A 21,311-nucleotide genomic window follows, 5' to 3' on the forward strand; every position below is an offset into this window, starting at 1 on the left:
CTCAAGAAGATTCGAGGGATGTGGTTGAGTCACCATCCCTGGAGATATTTAAGACATGTAGATATGGCATCTGGTGATATATTTTAGTGATGACTTGACAGTGCTGTGTTAATGGTTGGACTTGATAATGTTGAAGGTCTTTTCCAATCTAAGTGATTGTATGGTTCATTCTAAACAGAAATTAAGTACAAGACCTGGAAATTGTAGCTTTCTACTTAAAACTACTGATTGTGTAATTGTTTCTCCTTTAGCTTTTGGAACAGATTGATTATTCTACTGATTGCCCAAATTGTGGGAGGGCAAATGAAAATCAGACCAAATGCCGACATTGTGAAAGTGCTTCTCTGAAGGATTTGCAAAGAGTCTCCAGACAAACTGTGACATTAAGTGAATCTGTGGGACCTTTATCACGTTCTTCAATACATCAGAATTCAACAGGGCAAAAATCTTCAGGTACAGGGTTCAGCACAAAGAAGTTTTATAGTTCTGCTGTTGGAAAAGGTCCAGCGGATATTCTACTGAGTAATGAGGTTGTAGGACATTCTATGTTACGACAGAATGGAAAAGTTGGTCTTATAACTGGGACAAAAAATCCTAAAATTACAGGAAGCTTAAGACAGAGGACTGCAAGACCGTCTGAACTAAATGATCCAAGTAAGTACCTTTTTATGAATACAGCCATTAGCTGGAAACCCAGTATATTGTATAGTGAAGGAACTGTTTGTGCGGGTTTACATAACTGATGTTGCATGGCATTTTTTTGTGTATATGTTCTTGGGGAAGAGGAACAAAACTTTTAATTACTTATTTTTCATATGCAGAGGTACTCTTCAAGAAAGGTGAACATTGGGGAAAACAAATTACTTTGTGATCATTTTTCTTGGTTTTTAATAATTATTTATACTTTGTGCTTTTGGAAAAAAGTATTCTTAGAAGAATTCCATCATATATTCTCCCAAGAGGAAACACAGTATTTGATTTTTATATTGTGTTTTTCCCCTTTTCTTCTGAGCTATGCATCTGTTAAAATTTCATAATTTGTAAAATGTTAGTTTTTGTGCTTTCTCTGTAAACTCACCCTGTAAGAAGGAAGGATGGAGTAGGGGAAATYATGTTTCTGGTTCTGTTCTTAGTTTATTAGACCATGTTGTCCTACTGGTTTGAACCTTTTCAATCATAATTTCTCTTGTTGGTTTTTAGRTTGTATTATTTACTGTCAATTCTTGATTGAACCAACAAAAGTTCACTTCTGTCTAGAGGTGGATTATTGATACCCATTTTTTGTATAGTTAAGTTACAAGAAATCAAAAACTATGCAGAAAGTGCTTGCAATTAGGTTCCAGATAATCATTCATAAAGGCATTATGTTATGATATATGTGGGCTTTTTTGACACTGCAGGACAATAACATAAATTACTTTTAAGCTATTACTTTAAAAGAAATTTCTGTTACAGAAAAATGTAGTAGTTGAGAATGTAATACTTTCTGTTTAGTTGTTTTGTCTAGTGATGAGGAGGAGGAGAATAGTGGCAGCATTAGGAGCATGAAAAGCATTTTACCTCGTCCTGCAGATTCACCCTGCTCCTCTCTARCTCCTTCTACAGGAAAGGTGGAAGAAGCTTTAAAGGAAAACAGTTGTGGAATAGAGCAAAGAATAGGTAGTATAACAACAGATACAGATATTGCCATCACACTACCAAGAAAAGCCAAGAATGAAAAAAGAAATTTTTGTTACAGAAAAATGTAGTGGTTGAGAATTTAATATTTTCTGTTTAGTTGTTTTGTCTAGTGATGATGATGAGGACGAGAATAGTGGCAGCACTAGGAGCATGGAAAGCATTTCACCTCGTCCTGCAGATTCAGCCCGCTCCTCCCCAGCTCCTTCTACAGGAAAGGTGGAAGCAGCATTAAAGGAAAACAGTTGTGGAGTAGAACAGAGAATAGGTAGTATAACAACAGATACAGAAATTGCAGTCACACTACCAAGAAAAGCAAGAATGAAAGATCAGGTACTATTTAATGCTTTGTTTAAAGAAAACAGAATCACATAATAAATGGAATATGTAAAGGCTTGTTTTGCATTGTCAGAAGTTGACTTTATTTGATTGTTTTTCTTATTCAGCAGCTCATCAAGTAGTATCTCTGCATACTTAATACTGGAAACAAGAAAATGTGTTACTATATTTTTATAAGCAATCATAATGATTTTAATTATGCTGTTAACATAAATACTTCTGCATTGAATTTACTCTGAGACTGGGCAGGGATTCTCTGTGAAGCTCAGGGTCTTCGTTTGCAGAATGTCAGTACCAGCTGATACCTGTTGAGACTTCATGTAGTTAGACATGAAAAGAGACACTGATCAGTAACGGCCCTTTCAAATTAAAATGCTCTGACAACTCTCCCAATTAATAGCACTTATTTTAGGGCTTGTGTTTTTTAGTTGAGTACTACTATAAGAATTGGGTAAGAATTGGCAAACACAAAAAAGTACTCCATGAGYACACCTTAAATGTGGCCAAAGGGGACAGTTTTCATACTGTGTTAGGAGCCATCTCAATAGTGCGCCATTAAAAGGAATAAATTCCATGTGGCAATTGGTATTGGATTAATAGTGCTGATTAAAACCATTCTTGATTCACTTGTCCAGTTTTACTGCTGTGAGTTTGATTCAACAGGAGAATCTGATCAGATTTCCAGTTCTTTATGTTTTCTGAGTTAGAGCACGAAAGTGCTGATGCCAAAACTTTCTTGCTTTGTTGAAATTCAGAAGCCAACATTCTAGTGCTGTAGTTGATGAAATTATGGATGTTTATAATATGTTGTATAATTTGTCACCACTATCAATATGAAGCTGTGAAGCTCCAGCCTACAATAAAGCTGCGAGTCTCAAAGCTTTGATTATAAATAGCTTTGAATTAAGTTGCTCTGGCAGTATGTGCTGAATTAATTGAAAACATTGCTTTGTGAAAGCACTAGTGCCTGACTTCTGAAACTCTCCCAATTTTTTTTATATCCATATGTTCCTGTTCACTAGTCTTTACAAACCAGTTGTAATGCTGTATCTTAGATTATTTTAGATTCTGAGCTTACTTTTGAAAATGGGGAAAATAAAAATTTTTTGGTGAAATACAAATCTTGCATTGATTCCATGAACCTACCAAGATTTGAAGATTCCACAGCAGTTTTGTTAGATACCATATAAAAGACTTAATCAGCTGTTTTTCTCTCAAAATATGAATTCTTTACTGAAGAGGCTATTTGAATATAGCACCACTTCAGTGTTTGCTGTTTTATTGTTTGTCTGTGATTTGTTTTATGCTAATAATATTTAGCCAGTCCAGCAGACAAAAATGAAAAGCTCTTTTCTACAAGAGGCCTAGGAAAACATTTTAATGACAGGGATTTAGAATCCCAGCCTTCTCCAGTGTATTACATGCAGGAAGCATCCCAAAGTATATTTTGAATTATTGCCAAGATAGGCTAGTGATTAGGGACTTCGAAATAATTTTCGAGATTTAATCTTAATAGGAATACTAAATCCCTTAGAATGTTCTTCTATGAGAGTTTATTTGCATTTTGTAACAAAAAATAATGTTTATTCATGGATAGCTTTATGAAACAATATAAATACCAAAGAAAAGACTAGTGTACAGAAGGTCCTTCAACAAAATAGAGCAATATAAGCAATACAACAAAAAAATATATTTATCTGATTTGTATCAGCAGGCTTTATTTCATTTTAATATGCTTTTTTGTAAGATTGTTCTGTTGGTTAACAGGATACTTCACTGAGATTACAGCTGCAGTCAGCATCTAGAGACTTTTCTGGAACTGGGGCCTAWCACCACATGGCCTTCTTTCAGTGTTTAGTCTTCTGATCATGGAATCAATCCTAAAAGCATCTTAGTAGTTCTGTAGAGATGCCTTAAGGAAGTTTGATTTGGCTTATTTATTTAAGTTTCTTGAAGACTGTGCTCTACTAATGTGGTGATGCATTTKCAATGTACTTCAAAAATCAGTCACCAAATGCTTGGATTAACAAAAATGGAAAGAAAAAAATACCACCAGCATTTGGTGGTTTTACAGCATTAATGCTTTTTTATCTAAATAAAATGTGTTACAAAGAACTTTGTTTTGCTAGACTGCATAATATTAGCAAAAGATAAAAATAAATGGGTTTTGTCAATTTACGAAGTGTCTACAAGTGTCAGTTTATCTTTTATTTTCTACTTGAATGTGGCAATAGTAACATCCTCAGGTGTTACAGAAAGTTTGTTAGGAATTAGGTACCTTCTGACCTTCTGTATATGGGTGGGATCGATGGTCTAGTAAGTAATCCTGTTGACCAACATAAAAGTAGCTGAAAATTTTGTCATTAGTTTTAATAAGCTTGGTTTGGCAATAAACRTTAGTGAGACTTTCTGAAACCTTGACTGTTACTTTTCAGTTTGGGAACATTGTGTCTAACGCTCCAATAAAACGTCGCAAAGTTATTTCTCAAGAAATGGTAACTGAGGCTGTACCTCTGAATTACCAAACTTCCTGTGAAAGTGTCATTCTGAACTGCCGAAGTATACGAATAGGAACACTGAGAAGAATGGTAGTGGAACCTGTGATTGTAAGTAAATTTGTTACTTCACAGCTCTCCTCTCAGGTTTCGAGGGACATTGTTATTTTCATATTTCAACAGTGTGGTGTTTTGCCTTTGTCTGGGGAACAGTTTGTCTCTAAATTCAGAGGCCATGAACTGTTTGTCTCTAAATTCAGAGGCCATGAACTGTTTGTCTCTAAATTCGGAGGCCATGATTTCCTAAGAACCTCAAATTACTGCTGCATTCTAAGATGTGCAGTCTGGCTCTGGTAATAGAAATATTGTGCTGCAGCACTCTTGAAAAACTCGTTTACATGTTTGAGGGGAGGTTACAGGTTAGCTTTCATTTGGTAATAAAATTGAAAACAACAGCTACAGAAAAGTTGATAGGTGGGAGGAAGACGCATTGTYCTAGAGACTAATAATTTACTTCTACAGATTTTTTTTTTTTGTTAGCCTTTTAAGTTAACATGGAGGTTTTTAAGGAGACGTTGAATGTTAGTTGCATGCAGTCAGCCACATGAAATGCATACTTCTTGCTGGGGTAACCACAGAAACAGCAGGGAGGTGTTATTTGTTTTTTCCACCTCTCTRCACAACACTATTGTTTGATTTGTCTAAATGCTGATAGATTAATCTTCTTTTGAAGAAATAGAAGATGTGTATTTTTAAGAGTATTGTAAATGTTTTTGAAAACTGAGTGCTTCAGAGAGATCTGAAGTTTAAGCAGTCARTATGACTGAAAGAGACACTAAAGAATGTGCTTACTTCCTTGAGTTGTGCTAAAATGTACGTTTTGGTTTTTTAAAACGTGCATTTTAAATATTAGTATTAAAATGTTTTTTACTTCAGTACTTAGTCAATTGAAGTGTGTTTGCTAACAGTTTAAAGGCTTTCAGGCATTTTTGGTTTGCAGAAGATGTGAAATCTTAAAATTGTGTTGTCTTTCAGTTTTGCCTGGATTATATCAAAATACGYCTAGAGAGTCAAGAAGGTGGGTACATTTTTCATTTTATGTTAGTACTCAATATATTTATTTTGAGTGAAGTAAATCTGTCAAAGGTATTAACGAGTGTATTGTAATTAAATGTTTATTCTCATTTTGTCATTTATGTAATAAATTACACTTGGTGCCTGTAGTCAGTTAAGAGAAAAAAAATACGGAGTACAAATTTGACCTGAACTGCCTGGTGAATAAAAACCAAAATGTTTTTGCATTATCTCTGCCTTCTAGTGACAGAAAATTCACAATTTGTGATGTGTGTACAACTGGGTTATTAGTTCCTCTGCTTCCTCTGATCATTCATTTGATGATCTGTAGCTAATGTGGTGATGATTGACTAAGGTTTTCTTGAAAGTGATTAACAAAAATAAGAAGCAAGTGACCCTCCTGTAACATGTTAACTTTTAAAACTTTTTTATTTCTTGTATGTTAGTTGGGTTAAGCAGACAGTAAAAACCACAGTGGTGTCTTAAACCTTTCCTGTCTAGATCTCCCTTTATAATTTTTTCTCTATTTGAAAGTTGTATATTTCATGTCACTGAAAGAAATACAGTGACCTAACTTGGAAATGGTGAGTTACAGCTCCTGCTCTGTTTCCTTTCTTTTCTTTTGTAGGGTTTTATCCTGGGCCTGAAAAGCTTTGTTACCTTTTGTTAATCTTAAGAGTAACTGTCTTTTAAGATATAAACATCTATCACTTCTTGCATATGCATTAATTTCCAAGTTTCAAAAACTTAAAAGAAATTTAGTGAGGACATTCTAATTCCTTGTTAGAATCAGGGGGGATATTGTAAAGGAAACTTACAGATTTTTATTAAAATTTAATGTCATTATTTTCTCATAGAATCAGAAAGTGATGTCAGAGAGATCAACCTGAAAACTTCAGAGCTTACTAAATGTGAATGGTGTAGTGTCCGCAAATTGCCAGTTGTTTTCCTTCAAACAATACCTTCAACCTGTAGTAGTCTGAGAGAACAACTGAAAATGAGTAAAGATAATGTCTGGTATGAATGTAAAGGAGAGAGTAAGTAAAACAATTTGTCTACTATTCACTTTTAAATAGTATTTTCTTGTTTTGGGTCATGARTGGGTACTAAAAGGGTCATTATTAGGTGGGGTAGGTGTAGCGCTTYTTCAGATGCTGTCATCTTCCCAGGCTGAGAAAGAGTATAGTTCAGAACAGTTGGCCATTYTCATTGTCCAGACACATGCTAGTTGCAACACTTAGTCAATTTAGTGTAACTTTTTTCACTAATATTTGTGCTCAATGAAAGCAAGTTGGTTTGTTTAGCTTTTGCATATGAGCCTTTACACTTATATGGCAGCTTTTGTAATACTGCTTTCTGTGCTGTTCTGCTGATAGGCTTTAGTTTTGGTAGAAACTGTTGTATAGGTTGCCTTGGGGTTTTTTTCCCCAGCATACTGGTAATGATGTTGTGATATAGGCAAATTGCTTGGAGAATACGTAGATTATCTTAATGTATATTAAAATCTAATTTAATTTCTAGACAGATGTGRAGGTCGTAGCATCTTAATATACACACCTGTTAAATGTAGCACAGAGTCCTCTTCCTCTTAAACAGGCTTTTCTTCAGGTTACATTTTGTGGTTATTTATACTTAGAGACAGTTTTGTACATACATGACTGCATTCAAAGGGAGGAAGAATGCTTTTGACAATCTCAGAATTGAGTGCTTTCGTAATACTGTGGTCGCATCCACCTCCTATAAGATATATGAGCTGTAAGGAGTCTAAAAATTACAAAAGTAGTTGGAGAACATCCAGGGGACCTGAACTCAATTCTGGGAGTAGGAATGAGACTCCAGTTGAACACAGGTGTTCACAAAGAAGGAAGCTTCTCAAATTGTCTGTGTGAGAAGTCCCTCCCTTGGCAGGGGACCCTGGTCTCTTGCAGACTCTCCCTGGTCTCTTGCCAGTGTCTCTGCCCAGCTCTTCTCCCTCAGGCTGTGGCAGTGAAGGAGTCTTACATGCAACTTTACTGCACTTCGTGATAACACAGGTGCTCTTTGCTTTGTAAGTAATGATATTAATTGAAGCCTGTGTCTGTGGCTATGCAAGCAGTTACGTGTAGATGCCTAGCTTCCCAAATAGGAACATCCAAAACCCGGTTAGACATCTAAATTCTGTGTGCAGCGAATTGGGAATTATGCTACTGAAGAATAATTTTTCACAAGAGTTAGTATSCTGGATTCTGCTTGTGTCTGAAGCTCCTCTTACAGAAAAGCAGATCCGGGCAGCTACATGAGGTTAGGATTTGCAGCCTGAATCCTGTTCCTTTTTGTGACCATGTAAAATAATTCCTCTCAGTGCAATTTTGATTTTTCAGACCATATAAGTGGATGATATTTATATAATAGCTGATTGATCTGACTCATTCTCTCCAACTTATTCAAAACCAGGGATGTTTTATAGTGTAACCTTCGAGGATGAGAGAGGAAATTGTGCTGAATATACAGTTTTTGGAATTGTAATGAAACAGTAGGATAGGAACTGCAGTAAGAAAACAAGAAAGTGTTGGTTACAGAATCTTATTCTCAGTAAGCAAAGAAGATGTTATTTTGAAATGTTTTGACTTTGCATTAGTGTCATTTAAAAATTTATCAGGTGTAATATTTAACATTTGTAGATTAAGGTAGAAGCTGAATGCCTTCTTTTTGYAAATGTAGTTAAGAAAGGTTTGGCAGTTAGTTCTTCTGTCTGCTCACATCAGTATTACTGCGTTCATACATTATCAGCAGTGCGTGCTCGTGTTGGCCAACAAATTATTCCTAAACTAATAATGTTTTTTTCTGGGTTTTTTGCAGGTCAGGAAGAACAGTACATAATTTTGATTTTTGAAACTGGTCTTGATCCTCATGCAAATTCAATATTTGAAAAAATAATTATGGACATTGGTATTAGAAATAATATTTCTGACTTCTTTGTGAAAATTTCCTTTGAAGAAGCCAATGCCAGGCTTGTTGCATTTACTAAGTGCTTGGAAGAAAATTCCAAAGGAAGCCCATGTCACAGAGAAAGCAAAATAAAAAATGTAATTATGGGGTTTTTGTAGAACGAAGTCATTATATTATGTGGGTTACAGCTATACTAAGGGTAGTGGGTTAGTCAGCCAGAAAAAATGCCATCAACTTTTGCTGGCTTTTATTTGAGAATTCCCAGACTGGTCTATGGTGGATTATGAAACTGTGGGAAATAGTCTGTACATTCACAGTACTTCTTAGGGTGTTTGTTTGGTTGTAAGGTTATACAGTGATCCACAACTAMTGTTGTTATTTAAAAATTATTAAGGGATGAAAAATCTTTACTGTAATCAGACAACATATTTTTTTCCAAATTCATGTACTGGTAAAATTATAATATTTCAAACAGGAAATTAAGTTGCAGTGTTGTAGTTACATTTAATTAAGTTGCAGTGTTGTAGTTACATTTAATTAATGTTTTCATTGAACAAACTACTTTTAAAAGAATTAGAAAGGTTTGTCACTGCAAGAAATTAGCAGATACCTAAGTGTAATAGATGAGGTAGGAAATTTAAAAAAAAACTAAAAACTGGAAGTCCTCAGAAAAACCTAGATGGTACACTGCTGGACTTCATAAATTTTTATTACCATTTTAGTAAAATTGAGCACAGTATGAAAATTAATATTGATTCTATTCTTTTAAGGTTGTTTCTGAGTCCAAAGTGCAGCAGCGAAATAAACAGTTGCCATTTTTTGATGATGATGAAGAAATTGGCGAACCCCATACAGTATTTATTGGTCCTATAGAAAAGTAAGATTTTTATCTTTACCCTCTTTACCYTTAAAAATGTCTGAAGGGCTTTTGGCATTTCATATTTCTTACTGAATGTATTTCTCTTCTCAGGTTGATAGTTTATCCACCTTCTCCAGCTAAAGGTGGTATTTCTGTGACCAACGAAGACCTCCATTGTCTAAATGAAGGAGAATTTTTAAATGATGTTATTATTGATTTTTATTTAAAGTAAGTTGTATTTTACATTAGTTTTTAGTTGTCTTTTACTTTGAAACTTGAAAAGTTCTGACATAAAAAATTCATAGGTCAGTTGATAACACTTGGTCTCCAGCTCTGTATAGCTGTAATTTTAGAGGTTGTTTTGTAATCTTGCAAGAAATTTTGGTTCTTCTYCTGTCCTGCTTGACAGTGACATTGTTCTCACTTGGATAAAGGTTCTTTGCAGTTTTTTAACATCTCAAGAGCAAGTTTAACTGGAAAAAGAGGCTCTTTTTAAGTTCAGTTGTTYTTTCCAGAGTATTTGTGTTTCCTGGAATTTCATTTGTTTTGATTAACATAATACATAATTTAATTTTGTGGTGTCACTGATGCTACAAGTGTTAGAAGTGTATTACACTTTWACATGCTGCTGGTTTTATGCTACACATAAGGTGTGTATGTATATTTTTCAGTTGATTAACGTATTTTAGAAGTAAAAAGAAGGTGAGTCTGTCACTCTTGGGGCTGTTTGGAAATCTGGTGTCTCAAATACAAAATACAGGTCTCCTAGGTAGGTCTTCATGTAACAAAGCTTGTTTTCCTGCCATGAAATAAAAATAAATACAACAGCAGCCRAATATTTGTTGATTGAGCAGAGCAATAATACCTTGAAATATTTACACAAATTTTGCATTAATTAGTTCCTGTGCATTAGTCCGCTCCAAATAGCTATAATGTGAGAAGCTGCTACAATTTGGTGGGGAGCAGCTATTAGCACTCATTTCTACTCTGGTGTTCAGTATTTGAGTTAAAACCTCTGTTAATTTTTCTTTCTTTTTTTTTTTCCTTTTTTTTTGACTAATTAGGTATTTGGTACTTGAAAAGCTGAAAAAAGAAGATGCTGATAGAATACATGTGTTCAGTTCATTTTTCTATAAACGCCTTAATCAAAGAGAAAGAAGAAATATTCATGAAACTTCAAACCTTTCGTAAGTCTGTTGATAAGTCAGTTTTACATAGAGCTAAATGCAGTAAAGACTCTTAAGAACAGGTGCTTTACAGATAGAAATATCGGGAGAAATCTAGGARACATCCAGACCTGTAGCAAACATAGCATATGCCCTGAAAACCTTAAAAGCTGTTAAGGTGAAAATATYTGGGAAAGTGCTCCCTCAAATAAAATAAGCCACCCTACAATATTGTRTGTTGGTTTCTTCTTGCAGAATACAGCAGAAGCGACATGGGCGAGTAAAAACATGGACGCGGCATGTTGACATTTTTGAGAAAGATTTCATTTTTGTTCCTCTTAATGAAGCGTAAGTGAACATACCTTTTCATCACATTTGGTAAAGGCTTAAGCTTTGTAATTCTAAAATTGAAAGTTGCGTTACAATGTGAATTGAAGTTAAAAATTAAGAGAAATAAAATAAAAATTAAATRGTTATATAAGACTTTTAAATGTTTTAGTATAAAAATTATCAGACAGTATAAAACTGAGCAAAAATTAACTTCTCTGAATACTTTTTTTAGGTTTTACCTCAATCTCTAGCATTCTTTTTCTAAGCTTTTGACCTTGATAACTTTTGAATTCACCTATCTACCTTTTTCAGGCCTTTCTGGTATAGATCTCTCTAGTATAGATGGGATCATCTTCAGTTACAATAAACTGATGTTGAAAGAAAACTTAATTGAAAATCACTAGTGAGACCTTTATTCTTTTTCTTTATGTCCTTTTGTCCTGTTACATAGTTCACTTCCCATGATCCTCTCACRTCATTCACATATCCACGTGGGTTATGCATAGGAGAAGTGAGATTATGGAGAGAAGAAATGAGTGTGATTTAGAAGTCACCTGAAAATGAAAACAAATAGTTCTGTAGTTTTATAAGAATTACTTTTGTTGCCAGTAACTTAACATGCAGTAGTTTTCACTGTCTTGTTCATTTACTGATAAGGAAATAAAGCAATGTCTGTTGCAGCAAGCAGAGCATAATAGTTTGTACTAAAGGCATAATGTTCACACCATGTGTGTGTGGAGATTTWGGGTTAGACTAGTTTGGTCTCATGGACTCATCCACTTGCAATTAGAGCATGAAAAGTGTACTCCTGATGTGCATCTGTTATCTGGATATAWTCCTGTTCCCCATTTTTGGAAATGTCCCTTCACCATAAGGTGAAGCTTGTTAAGCATTGATGTAGGGCATTCATTTGCAACAGTGGTTTCCTGGTAGGTACAGTAAGAATATTGCAGATCAGAAAAATAACCAAGTAGCGAGGGAGATGAGAAAGTGGTGGTTTCATGGGGAGTTGCTCAGTTTTGGTGTCTATTTCCAACAAGTTTTTCCAGAATATCTCATAACCTCTAGTTTAAGGAATGCGGGCATGTTGACTCTAGGGCAGAATCAACTTCAGAACACTATGTCTGATTTAACCATGACTACATCAGTGTTCTTTGGCTGTGCAATCCTTCTTGTTCTAGTCTCCAATAAAAACAGGTTGTTCACTTAAAAGTTACAAGCTGTTTTGTTCTAACATGCAGTTAATTTGCTAGTCTGTTGACATAATTGATACATAAAGTCTCTATTGAGTACACACAAATTCCAGGGTTGGGCAGTGCTTAATATGTTCATTCATTAAGTGTGGTGAATCATTCAAGACAAACCATATCTCATGCTGCTTTCGGTGACCACTTACTTTAAGTGCTATTAAGTTTTGATGGAGTTTAGRCTTCATAACCATCTAATCAGTTTTTTAGTGTGTCAGTTTTTATCTACTGCTTTTTCTTTTGTTTCCTAAAACACRCTGAAATATGACTTCACCTCTATAATATGTAGCTAGCTTCTGTTTTRTTATTTGGTGTAGGCAGAGATCCTTCAGAAAAACTCTAAATCGGACAGTTGAAATCCACTTGTAATGCCTCAGTCCCTGAATTTGCTGCTGCTCTAGTTCTGATTGAGTGGCAGGTCAGTGAAGCTTAAAGAGGCAAGGAAATAGGAGAAAACTGTTGCAAAACTTTCTTTGTGTTGGGGGATATGTTTTTGAAAAAGTTAGAATGTCAATCCTGTGAAGGGTGAGGAAGACAACAGAGCTATTGTGATGGCATTACAAGCACTCTTTTTTCTCTTTCTTTAACTCACTGTTCCGAAGATTTCTTGAAAAATGTGAGGTGTTAAAGACAATTGGGAATCTCGTAGGTGGRAGAATATGGGTAATGCAGCCATACYATTASATCTGMCTACTTGYGGTGTAGTGTTGAACTGCTAGAAAATGTCTAACAGCTGTAAAACATGAACTGTACAATCTCTRAAYCATGCATTAATGAAGAAAATGCTAAAAAAGAATTAAGCTTAAATTCAGAGAGTGTAAAAATTATATAAAGTGTGAGCAAATTGAAAAGCCTGTTTACAACTAACTACATGATATTAATTAATTTGTTGGTGATTATTTGCTTGGAGAAATTGTACTTTTACARAAGGCTATGAAGACTTGAGTATAACCTGGTCAGATAAGTGAATTGCTGGTATCATTTATCTTATAATAATTACGAGCACAGAATTTTTTTGTGTATATGTGCATGGACATGCAGTGGTTTGTTTACCAATTTCAGGTCTAACTGTGAGCATTAATGTAATTGCAGGGTTTTAATGTATTTTTTCCTTTGCAGTGCCCACTGGTTTTTGGCTGTTATCTGCTTTCCTGGTTTAGAAAAACCRAAATATGAACCAAATCCCCATTATCATGAAAATGCTACAATGCCGATGAAATCTTCCTCTTCAGATGGAGAGAGCAGCACACCATCTCCTTTGCCAAATGAATTAGATGCACAAAACTCGCCTTCCAAGTCCACAGCAAAGAAGACGTTTACCAAAAAGTACAGTACAGCTTTAATTGACCCAAACACTGAAACAGAGGACAGTGAATCTTCGTGTTGTAGAAGAAGTCCTTGTAGGGYAAAAAGTGCTTTCAAAAAACTGAATCAAACAGACAGTGATGTGGAAGAACCTAACACTGTGGAATCAGCAKGCCATAAATTAGACCATAGAACTCTGGATGAAAATGGTATACAGGGTGAATTCACAGCTGCTAGCCAATCTATGGGTATGTAATTGTAAAACTGTGCACGTTTTAATGAAACATTTGGAGATTTCACTGCTTCTGCAATGGTGTAAAGTTCATACTTTGAAAGTTTGGTATATGCCTGAACTTCAAGTTCTTGCAATGTAAGTCATAGCCRTTGCATTTGAAAAGCTTTTGTGGCTTTTGACATAACTCTCATGGCAAAGGGCTGGAGATAAAACACTGTTTTCCTAAATCAGATTAATTTTTCAATTTTGTGACCCTTTTTCATACAAAATCATTTTGTGGATATCACTTTGCATCCCTCAACAATGCTATTGTTAAGGAAAGAATGGKAGTTGACCATGGAACCTTAAAATGCTTTTTTAGGGGAAAACTGACCTAAGATTATGTGAGCAACCTTAATATCAGTGTCTTTTATCATTTGAGGTTTTACTTCAACACTATTAATTTCTTTATTGTCGTGATGAGAAGGTATGTAAAAAGAGTAAGAAGAAAACAGTTCAAAAGAAAAAAAAAAATTTCCTCCGTGACCGCTGTGTTATATTGAGAGAGGCTTTCTCAGTGCATCACTGGCTGTGGGTACTGAGTTCACCGATCTGCAACAGTGTTTGTACCCAAGTGAACAAAGGAGTTGGCACACTTTTAAAGGCAGGTGAAGGAATAAGGAAAAGGTTGTTTTCTCTGTTCACTGCAACGTTTGAATCTCCTTMAGGTATAGACTAGGAAACATCTGATTATGCAAAAGCTTTTACTTTAGTCACCAGTAATATTCCTACTGACTTAATTTACACGGTAAGGGATTRTATACCTTATAGTACAAGTTCTGAAAATGTTACCGATCATATKGTTTAATCTGTATGCTGGAGGCTGTTACGACTTTAATGTCTTAGTGGGTATAAGCACTGCTGATTTTTAACTTAAATTTATTCATTTGTGACAACCTTATTATGTTACCTTAACTGCTATCTAACTGCTCCTAGAAGGCCTTGGAGGGGTGCTGGGGATGCGTGTCGATGTGTTCTTGTTTGAGTCAATCTTTTATTTTATGTGTGATTGTTACTGTTTGTGATATTGCTGCTGTGTGATGTGGTCTCATGTCTTGGATGCTCCTACTGTTGCTTGTCTGTAACTAGTTGGAGTGTGTTTTATGACAGATTTTTCTAGGGTTACGTTTCTTGTGGGTTTTTTATGGCTGCATTGTATTGGTGGCTGATGGTCATTCTCTAACTTAAATGCTCAGACTTTCTTGCTCAACTGTTACAGATGATGCACCCTTTCATTAAAGTGGATGTTCTCAGGTGGCACAGTCCTGATTTAAGGGTGAGATTGACCCTAAGGGTATGTTTAGGCAGCCAAACTTASGTGCACTGTGTATTTAAACTTCCATTTCAATCAGATGGGAGATGGGCATTCTCCCTGGGTTATCTGACCAGCCTTCAGCTGCTCCGGAAGGGTGTGGATCTTGACTGTAATCAAGATGCCAAATCCTTACATAAATCCTGGATATCCAAGGATATCTCGAAAGACAGCAGGTGTCTCTGACAGTGTAGTCAATTAAGCCAAGAAAATTCCTCTTCACATCCTAAAGCAAATGCAGAGTAACTGTTCAGTTGAGCAGCTCTGTGCTCTGATTTTGTTTTCCTGACACTGAGACCCTGGATGCTAGCTGTACATGGAGCCTAGCTGAGATGTTTTGATCTCAAATCATGGTATCGAACTTGGGAATCAGTAGAAGTTCATACCTAAATAACTTGGAAGAAATGATCCAAAATAGATCTCTTTTTTTTTTTTTTTTTTTTTTTTTTTTTTTTTTTTTTTTTTTTTTTTTTTTTTTTTTTTTTTTTTTTTTTTTTTTTTTTTTTTTTTTTTNTTGCTCAGTTTTTGAGCAAGATATGATTTTGTCTCAATACCAGTTTTTATTTTTTGGAAATCAGTCAGCAGTAAGTCACATTAGTGTATGACCTATTTCTTATGCTAAGGTCTTTTCAAAGATACCAATTCCCAAGTTYGCTCCTGTGGAACTTCAGTAGTGACCTCTTTCCAAAGTGTTACCTCAACTTCTCTTTTGAAATATTCTCAAATGCAGATGTTCTCCTTTTTCTTCCCTCTGGCTYGTTCACTGCCCTATTTACTGTTCTTATAGACATTTTAGTTTCCTTTAATAGATAATATGTCCTCCAGTGACATCATAACCAATGCTTTCATTTTTGTCATTGTTTAGATATATTACTTAGCCCTTTTCTAGGAAGATTTCAGGTTTTGCTTGGATAAATTATTAATTTTTCATTTATTTCCACAATTTACTATTTTCCCTCAAAATCTGTTCTGAAGTTCTGTGCCGTAGTAATAAGGCTAGTGAGTCTGTAGCTTTCTGTATCTTCTCCTTGTGCAGGTATAGCTAGAACAGTCTTTTTTTTTTTTTTTCTTCTGATGCTATTTCCCACTAAATATGTGACTAAATATGTAGAGGTGGATAGGAGTGAATTTACAGATAATCTTTTCATGTCACAAACTGTGAAATATTTCTAAGCTGCTACCCCCAGGAGARCTGATCCTTCGTTCTGCCCTCCCTACCAGCGTTTTCCCAAGCTGCATTTTCCCTTTTACCAGCATAAGTCTTCRTATGACTGCACAGTGAACTGATAGAGGAAGTTATTCAGTTAAAAWATTTTAAACTTGTGACTACCTTATTCAGTCTGGTCACTGTGCGTGGATGTATTTAATATTATAAAAGGAACCAGCTAGGGGTAGAAGTAGATAGTTATTTTAGGGAGCATATTTGGTAGCAGTACCAATTTAGACTGTTCTRAAGGCTTCATGGGACTGTGGGGCAATTTCATAGTGGGTTTTAGTGTAGGCCTCTCAATTTTTTTTTAGCCATTTGACACAATAAGGAATAGTTTCTGTTGTGCTACTTAGAAGCTTTTCACTTCTGTTCATATGCATGAGTAAATCACTATATGTTAGCTGTATCATAGTTACCATGAGCAATCCTGGGAAAATCTGAGTTACTTAAAATGAGTTTGGTCTTCACTGATGACAGTATTTGATGTTTAAATATCCCACTGTCTGTGATTGATACAGATGGATTGCACAAAATCAGACTTAACTATAGTGAAGACTCAGCTGATGGCAGTAAACTAAATGAAGATGAGCTTATAGATTTTTCTGAAGACCAAGATAACCAGGTAAAGAATTTAGCAATTTTATTTAGGAAATATGAACTGTTGTCTTATGTTTTGAATGGTCAGCTTAAAAGCGGTGTACACATTGTGAATCTGCATTGTCTAAAGCTACTTACCTTTACAAGTGTCAAATCCAAATCACTGGTTACCTATAAAAATCTGCACGTTAGCTGACAGAGAGGATTAAACATTTGCTCATTTAACTGTTTAATAGAAAKCTACTGTGCTGATCCTGCATTTAGTTTTGTGAGTCTTTTGCGTAATGGCAGTGTTACAAGTGATTTTAGTGGGAACAGTGAAAGTCAGTACATTTCTATCTTTTGTCTCCCCCATTCCATGTTTATCTACTAAAYCCAAAAACAAGTTACTCTCCTTTCAGCTACATTGCATGGGCATAACCAGACACATTTATAAGTATGTGCTACTCAATTGTTTTGTTTCATTGGTGCTTCTCCTAATCAAATTCGCACAGCATGGATTTAGAATCAAGTAACATTTTTGCTCATACTGGAAAACATTTAGATTTTAAAGCTGTGGAAAGACTGAATGTTAAAATGTCYCTTTCTGACTCAGTGCTGGGTATGAGGGTATTCCACAGCTCTGTCACTTCTACAATGTAAGTTCAGTGCAAATAGGCCAGAAGTTRCGCCTTCCTATTCATGTTCCAGGTGTATGACCTTTCCTGGACCTCTGAATCCAGAACAAACTATTATTTTTCAGTCKGCAGCTATCTGTAATGACTTATAAATATCTATGTGTACACAGATATAAAAACTCCAGTTGATGTTGAAACCTGACTGTATTTTTCAGCTGTACTTAGCCTAACTCTCCTGTCATGCCACCTGTGCAAATATTCTGAGTTTCGCCTGATGGAACTGCTTGTCTGTCCATTTTTAAGCTGTTAAGCATTTTCAGAAGATGGAGAATAAGCACCAGAGCATTTCCAATCTGAAATACATGGCATGAAGGCAGGGAAGTAAGCATATGGCCAGCTGCTTTCCTTGAGAGAAGGAGCAAATTCCAAGCTCCRTAGTTGCTGTGAAGCTTAGAACTTAACTCAGGCAGAAGCTGTCACTGTTATTTTCTAGAATGCACAAAGCAAGTGTACAAATGACAAATGACAAGCTGAGTGGATCAACCTTTGCRTCTGCTAAAAAAAGGAGTTGATGCTGCAATAAAAACAAGTGTGCAAGGAGCTAGGCAGTAGTTTCTAATATGATAACGTGTTCATGGCATAGCTTGAGGATTTCAGTACCAGTATCCTGTATTTTAATGAAGTGTAGATAATGCTCACAAAAATATTCACAAATCATGCTGGTACAGGGGTTCCCATTTTGGGAAAACACCTCTTTCCCCATAACATTTTGATTACATTGAATGATATTGAACTTAGTGGGAAGAGTAAGAAACTATGGGATTCTTTTAGATAAAACAACTTTTGTGCTTTTGTTTGTAAAACTTCCATATCCTTTRTAGCAATCAATATTGAAATCAAAAAGGCCAGAGGATATTTCCAGGCSTGTGGTATGACTGATTTTGCAATCCATGATCCTGTGTATCACAGTTGTTTAATTTTCCTTGCCCTGARAATCAAGCTGTAGCATTTTAGAGCAAAAATAGTTTTATTTCTGAGCTTGTTGCAGGTCTTGTTTCATTTCACCTTGAAGATAATRCATGAAACCACCAAGCAAGTTTCTACTATTCACTGGCAAGGAAAAGTATTGATAATTTGGATTATAACCAAATAATGGAGATTCACCTCTTCTAAGCCAGCAGTGTTTTCAAAATGTCAGTTGAAATTTGCTAGTTTCAGCAGTCCTTAAATAAATAGCAGCATTCAATCCATGTAATTCCAGCATGGATTTCAGAAACCATGTGACTAAAAGTTGATAAACTTAACAAACAGTGAATCACATCAGATTAAAGCTACCATTTCTTTATTAAACCTTACTATTCGTCTTGAATGAAAATGGTAAGTGTAACAATAATTTCCTTTGCATCTGTTTGAAAAAACAATACTAGTTTTTAAACACCTATAACCGCATTGCTTCTCTAGGACGACAGTAGTGATGATGGTGGCCTTGTAGATGATAACTGTAATTCAGAAATGGGACAATGGTACCTGAAGCCAACTATCTGCAAACAGTAAGTATTCAAAMAGTTAAAATGGAAATTTCATAGAAGTTCATGAAATGTAAAAGACAGTAGTTATAGGAAATAGTAATACGTGAATCTTCAAATAGCATTTGAGAGAGAATTTTATACTTCATATTATCATCTTTAGTGAGCAKAAAATTTATTGAATGAAACTGGCAGTGAAATAATAGCTTTTTGAGTTTCTGTTAAGCCTGCATGCTGCATCAGGCAAATGAAGATTGTTTCTTCCAATAAGACTGTTCTTCGGTATTTCGCACTTGGATTCCTACAAAAACAAGGTGCAGAAGCATGTTCAAATGTATCCTGTATTAAAAAGCACATTAATGTTTTTAAATTAAATAATTAATAGTAAAGAAAATGTTTATCACTACTCAAATTAGTAAAATGGGAGTAATTTTTAATTCCCCCCTTTTCTTATCTAAATGTGTTGTAGCTGTTCCTCTTTATTGTCTCTCTCTGTTCTTTTTTCTCTAATAAGAGTGTTCCACATTTTTTAGAAATCTTGTGTCTGTTCTGGATATGAAAACTCCTTTTAAAAATATTTGAGACCCAGAAATAATTTCTTAGTAGACATTGACTGCAATTTTTTGCATTATAGTATRACAGAGATGCCTGATTCGAAATCCAAAAATATTGTTACTAGTATTGCTGTGTTGACATTTTCCTTTCTGTTTTCTTCATAATTTATGTATATTTGTATTTCCTTCTTTGTGAATACAAGGTTTACTAGAAAGGTGGACTTTCACGGTATATTCTTAGGAGGCAGAATAGAATTGCAGGTTTATAGATGTTATGGAATACATGACAATACGTTTTCAAGGAAAAGTCCATCTGTGTTGCGTGTTTTAAGAATATTTGTGAGCTTCTGATTATAGCTTGGCTAAATTTGTCCGATTTTGATGACGGATTATCTGTGCATAATACTTTCCACCAGACAGTATTTTAATCCAGTGTGAAATTTTGTAGCATCTTTGACATTTAAAAGTCATTAAGGGCACTTAAATACTTTGCTAATATTAGCATATTTTAAAATTACTTCTATATTAGATAGAAAATTACCTTGAAAAGGCTGTCACTTCTTCCTTCTCCAAAGTACATTTTTTTCAAAGAGCATTTTAGAGAGCTTTCTTTTTAATACATTTTTAAAGAGCAGTACCTATATTAATATTAATTTTAATCAGAAATTAAAACAAGTACGAGCAAACATTATTCAAGTGTTTGTATTCTTATGCCTGAAAAATTGCATACATGTAAATTAATTTATAAATGCAAACAGACCCATACATAAATACATTCAGATAYTTTGTCTGAATTTACTGGTTTGAAGTCTCTTCGAATGGTACTTTGTCTGAATGTGTATGTGTTATTGTTAGAAAAGAAAAAAGCAGACATTTGTGAAAAGTAATTGCATTTATTTATCCCTCAAAATACATATTACATATAATGCTGAAATTTTGAATTCTGGTCTGAGTTAGCTTTGATGTATAAATCCAACTGGCATATAWGGTGGTTGATAAGATTGCTGTTCTTGTGGCTATTGAAAAAGTAGTGTGCTTTGGATCAAGTGATACCGGCATCTATAGTATGCAGGAGAGGACTTGAACARACTTGGTTCTCTAGAAAATATTTGGTTATGGATACATTAATTTTTAAAGTCTTTTAAATAGATTTGGTGGGTGTTTTGTGTATAACTTCCACCTAGATTGCAGATTGAGGCTGGGATCATGCTTTCCTAATGTCTTCCAATGTGCTGTAGAGTGYCCCATCTGTCCTTGAGCTGCTACTCCTAGCAGGATCTGTGTGGACTTCGTGCTTTACTTTTTCTTGCCAGATACTGTGTATGCCTGAAAGRGCATTAGATTAGACACCTGAAGGTGTTTTAAGTGACTAGTTTTTGCCTGTGACAAATTATTTCAGTCTGACAGTAGTGTATTTTCTAAGTGCATTCTGAAGTGTATTAARTAGATGGTTAAATATAAAGTTAATTTACCGTTTAGCTATCCCAATTAGGAGGTTACAGCAGTGCTGGCAGAACTTTAGAGTATTTATCTAGTTTTGTTAAGGTCACGCCACAAACTATTTCTGTGTAATATTGTGTTTTTCAAGCTGCTGTAAAATACTGTGTAAAACTTGTGTTTTTTTCTGTTAGGCCCTGCATTTTGCTTATGGACTCACTGAGAGGCCCTTCCCGGTCAAATGTTGTGAAAACACTACGGGAGTAAGTTTCGTTCCATATCTGGTACTTGGGGTTTTTTTTTTGTTTGGTTTGGGGCTTTTTTCAGAATTCTTCCAGGAATACAAAAAGATTTTAAATTGCAT

General features: G+C 35.0%; 1 protein-coding gene across 2 annotated transcripts in view; it reads left to right on the plus strand.

Moving 5' to 3' along the window:
• SENP6 (SUMO specific peptidase 6) overlaps window positions 1–21,311 on the plus strand; it is a 68,395-nt gene that overhangs the window by 44,304 nt on the left and 2,780 nt on the right. For both annotated transcript variants that reach the window (XM_057369239.1, XM_057369249.1), the window contains 14 exons: window positions 252–654; window positions 1,778–2,010; window positions 4,452–4,622; window positions 5,547–5,589; window positions 6,443–6,622; window positions 8,424–8,650; window positions 9,284–9,390; window positions 9,484–9,600; window positions 10,437–10,559; window positions 10,794–10,886; window positions 13,235–13,668; window positions 16,735–16,838; window positions 18,892–18,980; window positions 21,142–21,210. In XM_057369239.1, the coding sequence (XP_057225222.1) occupies window positions 252–654; window positions 1,778–2,010; window positions 4,452–4,622; window positions 5,547–5,589; window positions 6,443–6,622; window positions 8,424–8,650; window positions 9,284–9,390; window positions 9,484–9,600; window positions 10,437–10,559; window positions 10,794–10,886; window positions 13,235–13,668; window positions 16,735–16,838; window positions 18,892–18,980; window positions 21,142–21,210 (2,393 nt within the window). The remainder of the gene's footprint in view (window positions 1–251; window positions 655–1,777; window positions 2,011–4,451; window positions 4,623–5,546; window positions 5,590–6,442; window positions 6,623–8,423; window positions 8,651–9,283; window positions 9,391–9,483; window positions 9,601–10,436; window positions 10,560–10,793; window positions 10,887–13,234; window positions 13,669–16,734; window positions 16,839–18,891; window positions 18,981–21,141; window positions 21,211–21,311) is intronic.

Source organism: Malurus melanocephalus, unplaced genomic scaffold (assembly GCF_030028575.1).
Source record: "Malurus melanocephalus ecotype Western Australia unplaced genomic scaffold, MMel_1.1 scaffold_4, whole genome shotgun sequence".
Classification (NCBI taxonomy): Eukaryota; Metazoa; Chordata; class Aves; order Passeriformes; family Maluridae; genus Malurus; species Malurus melanocephalus.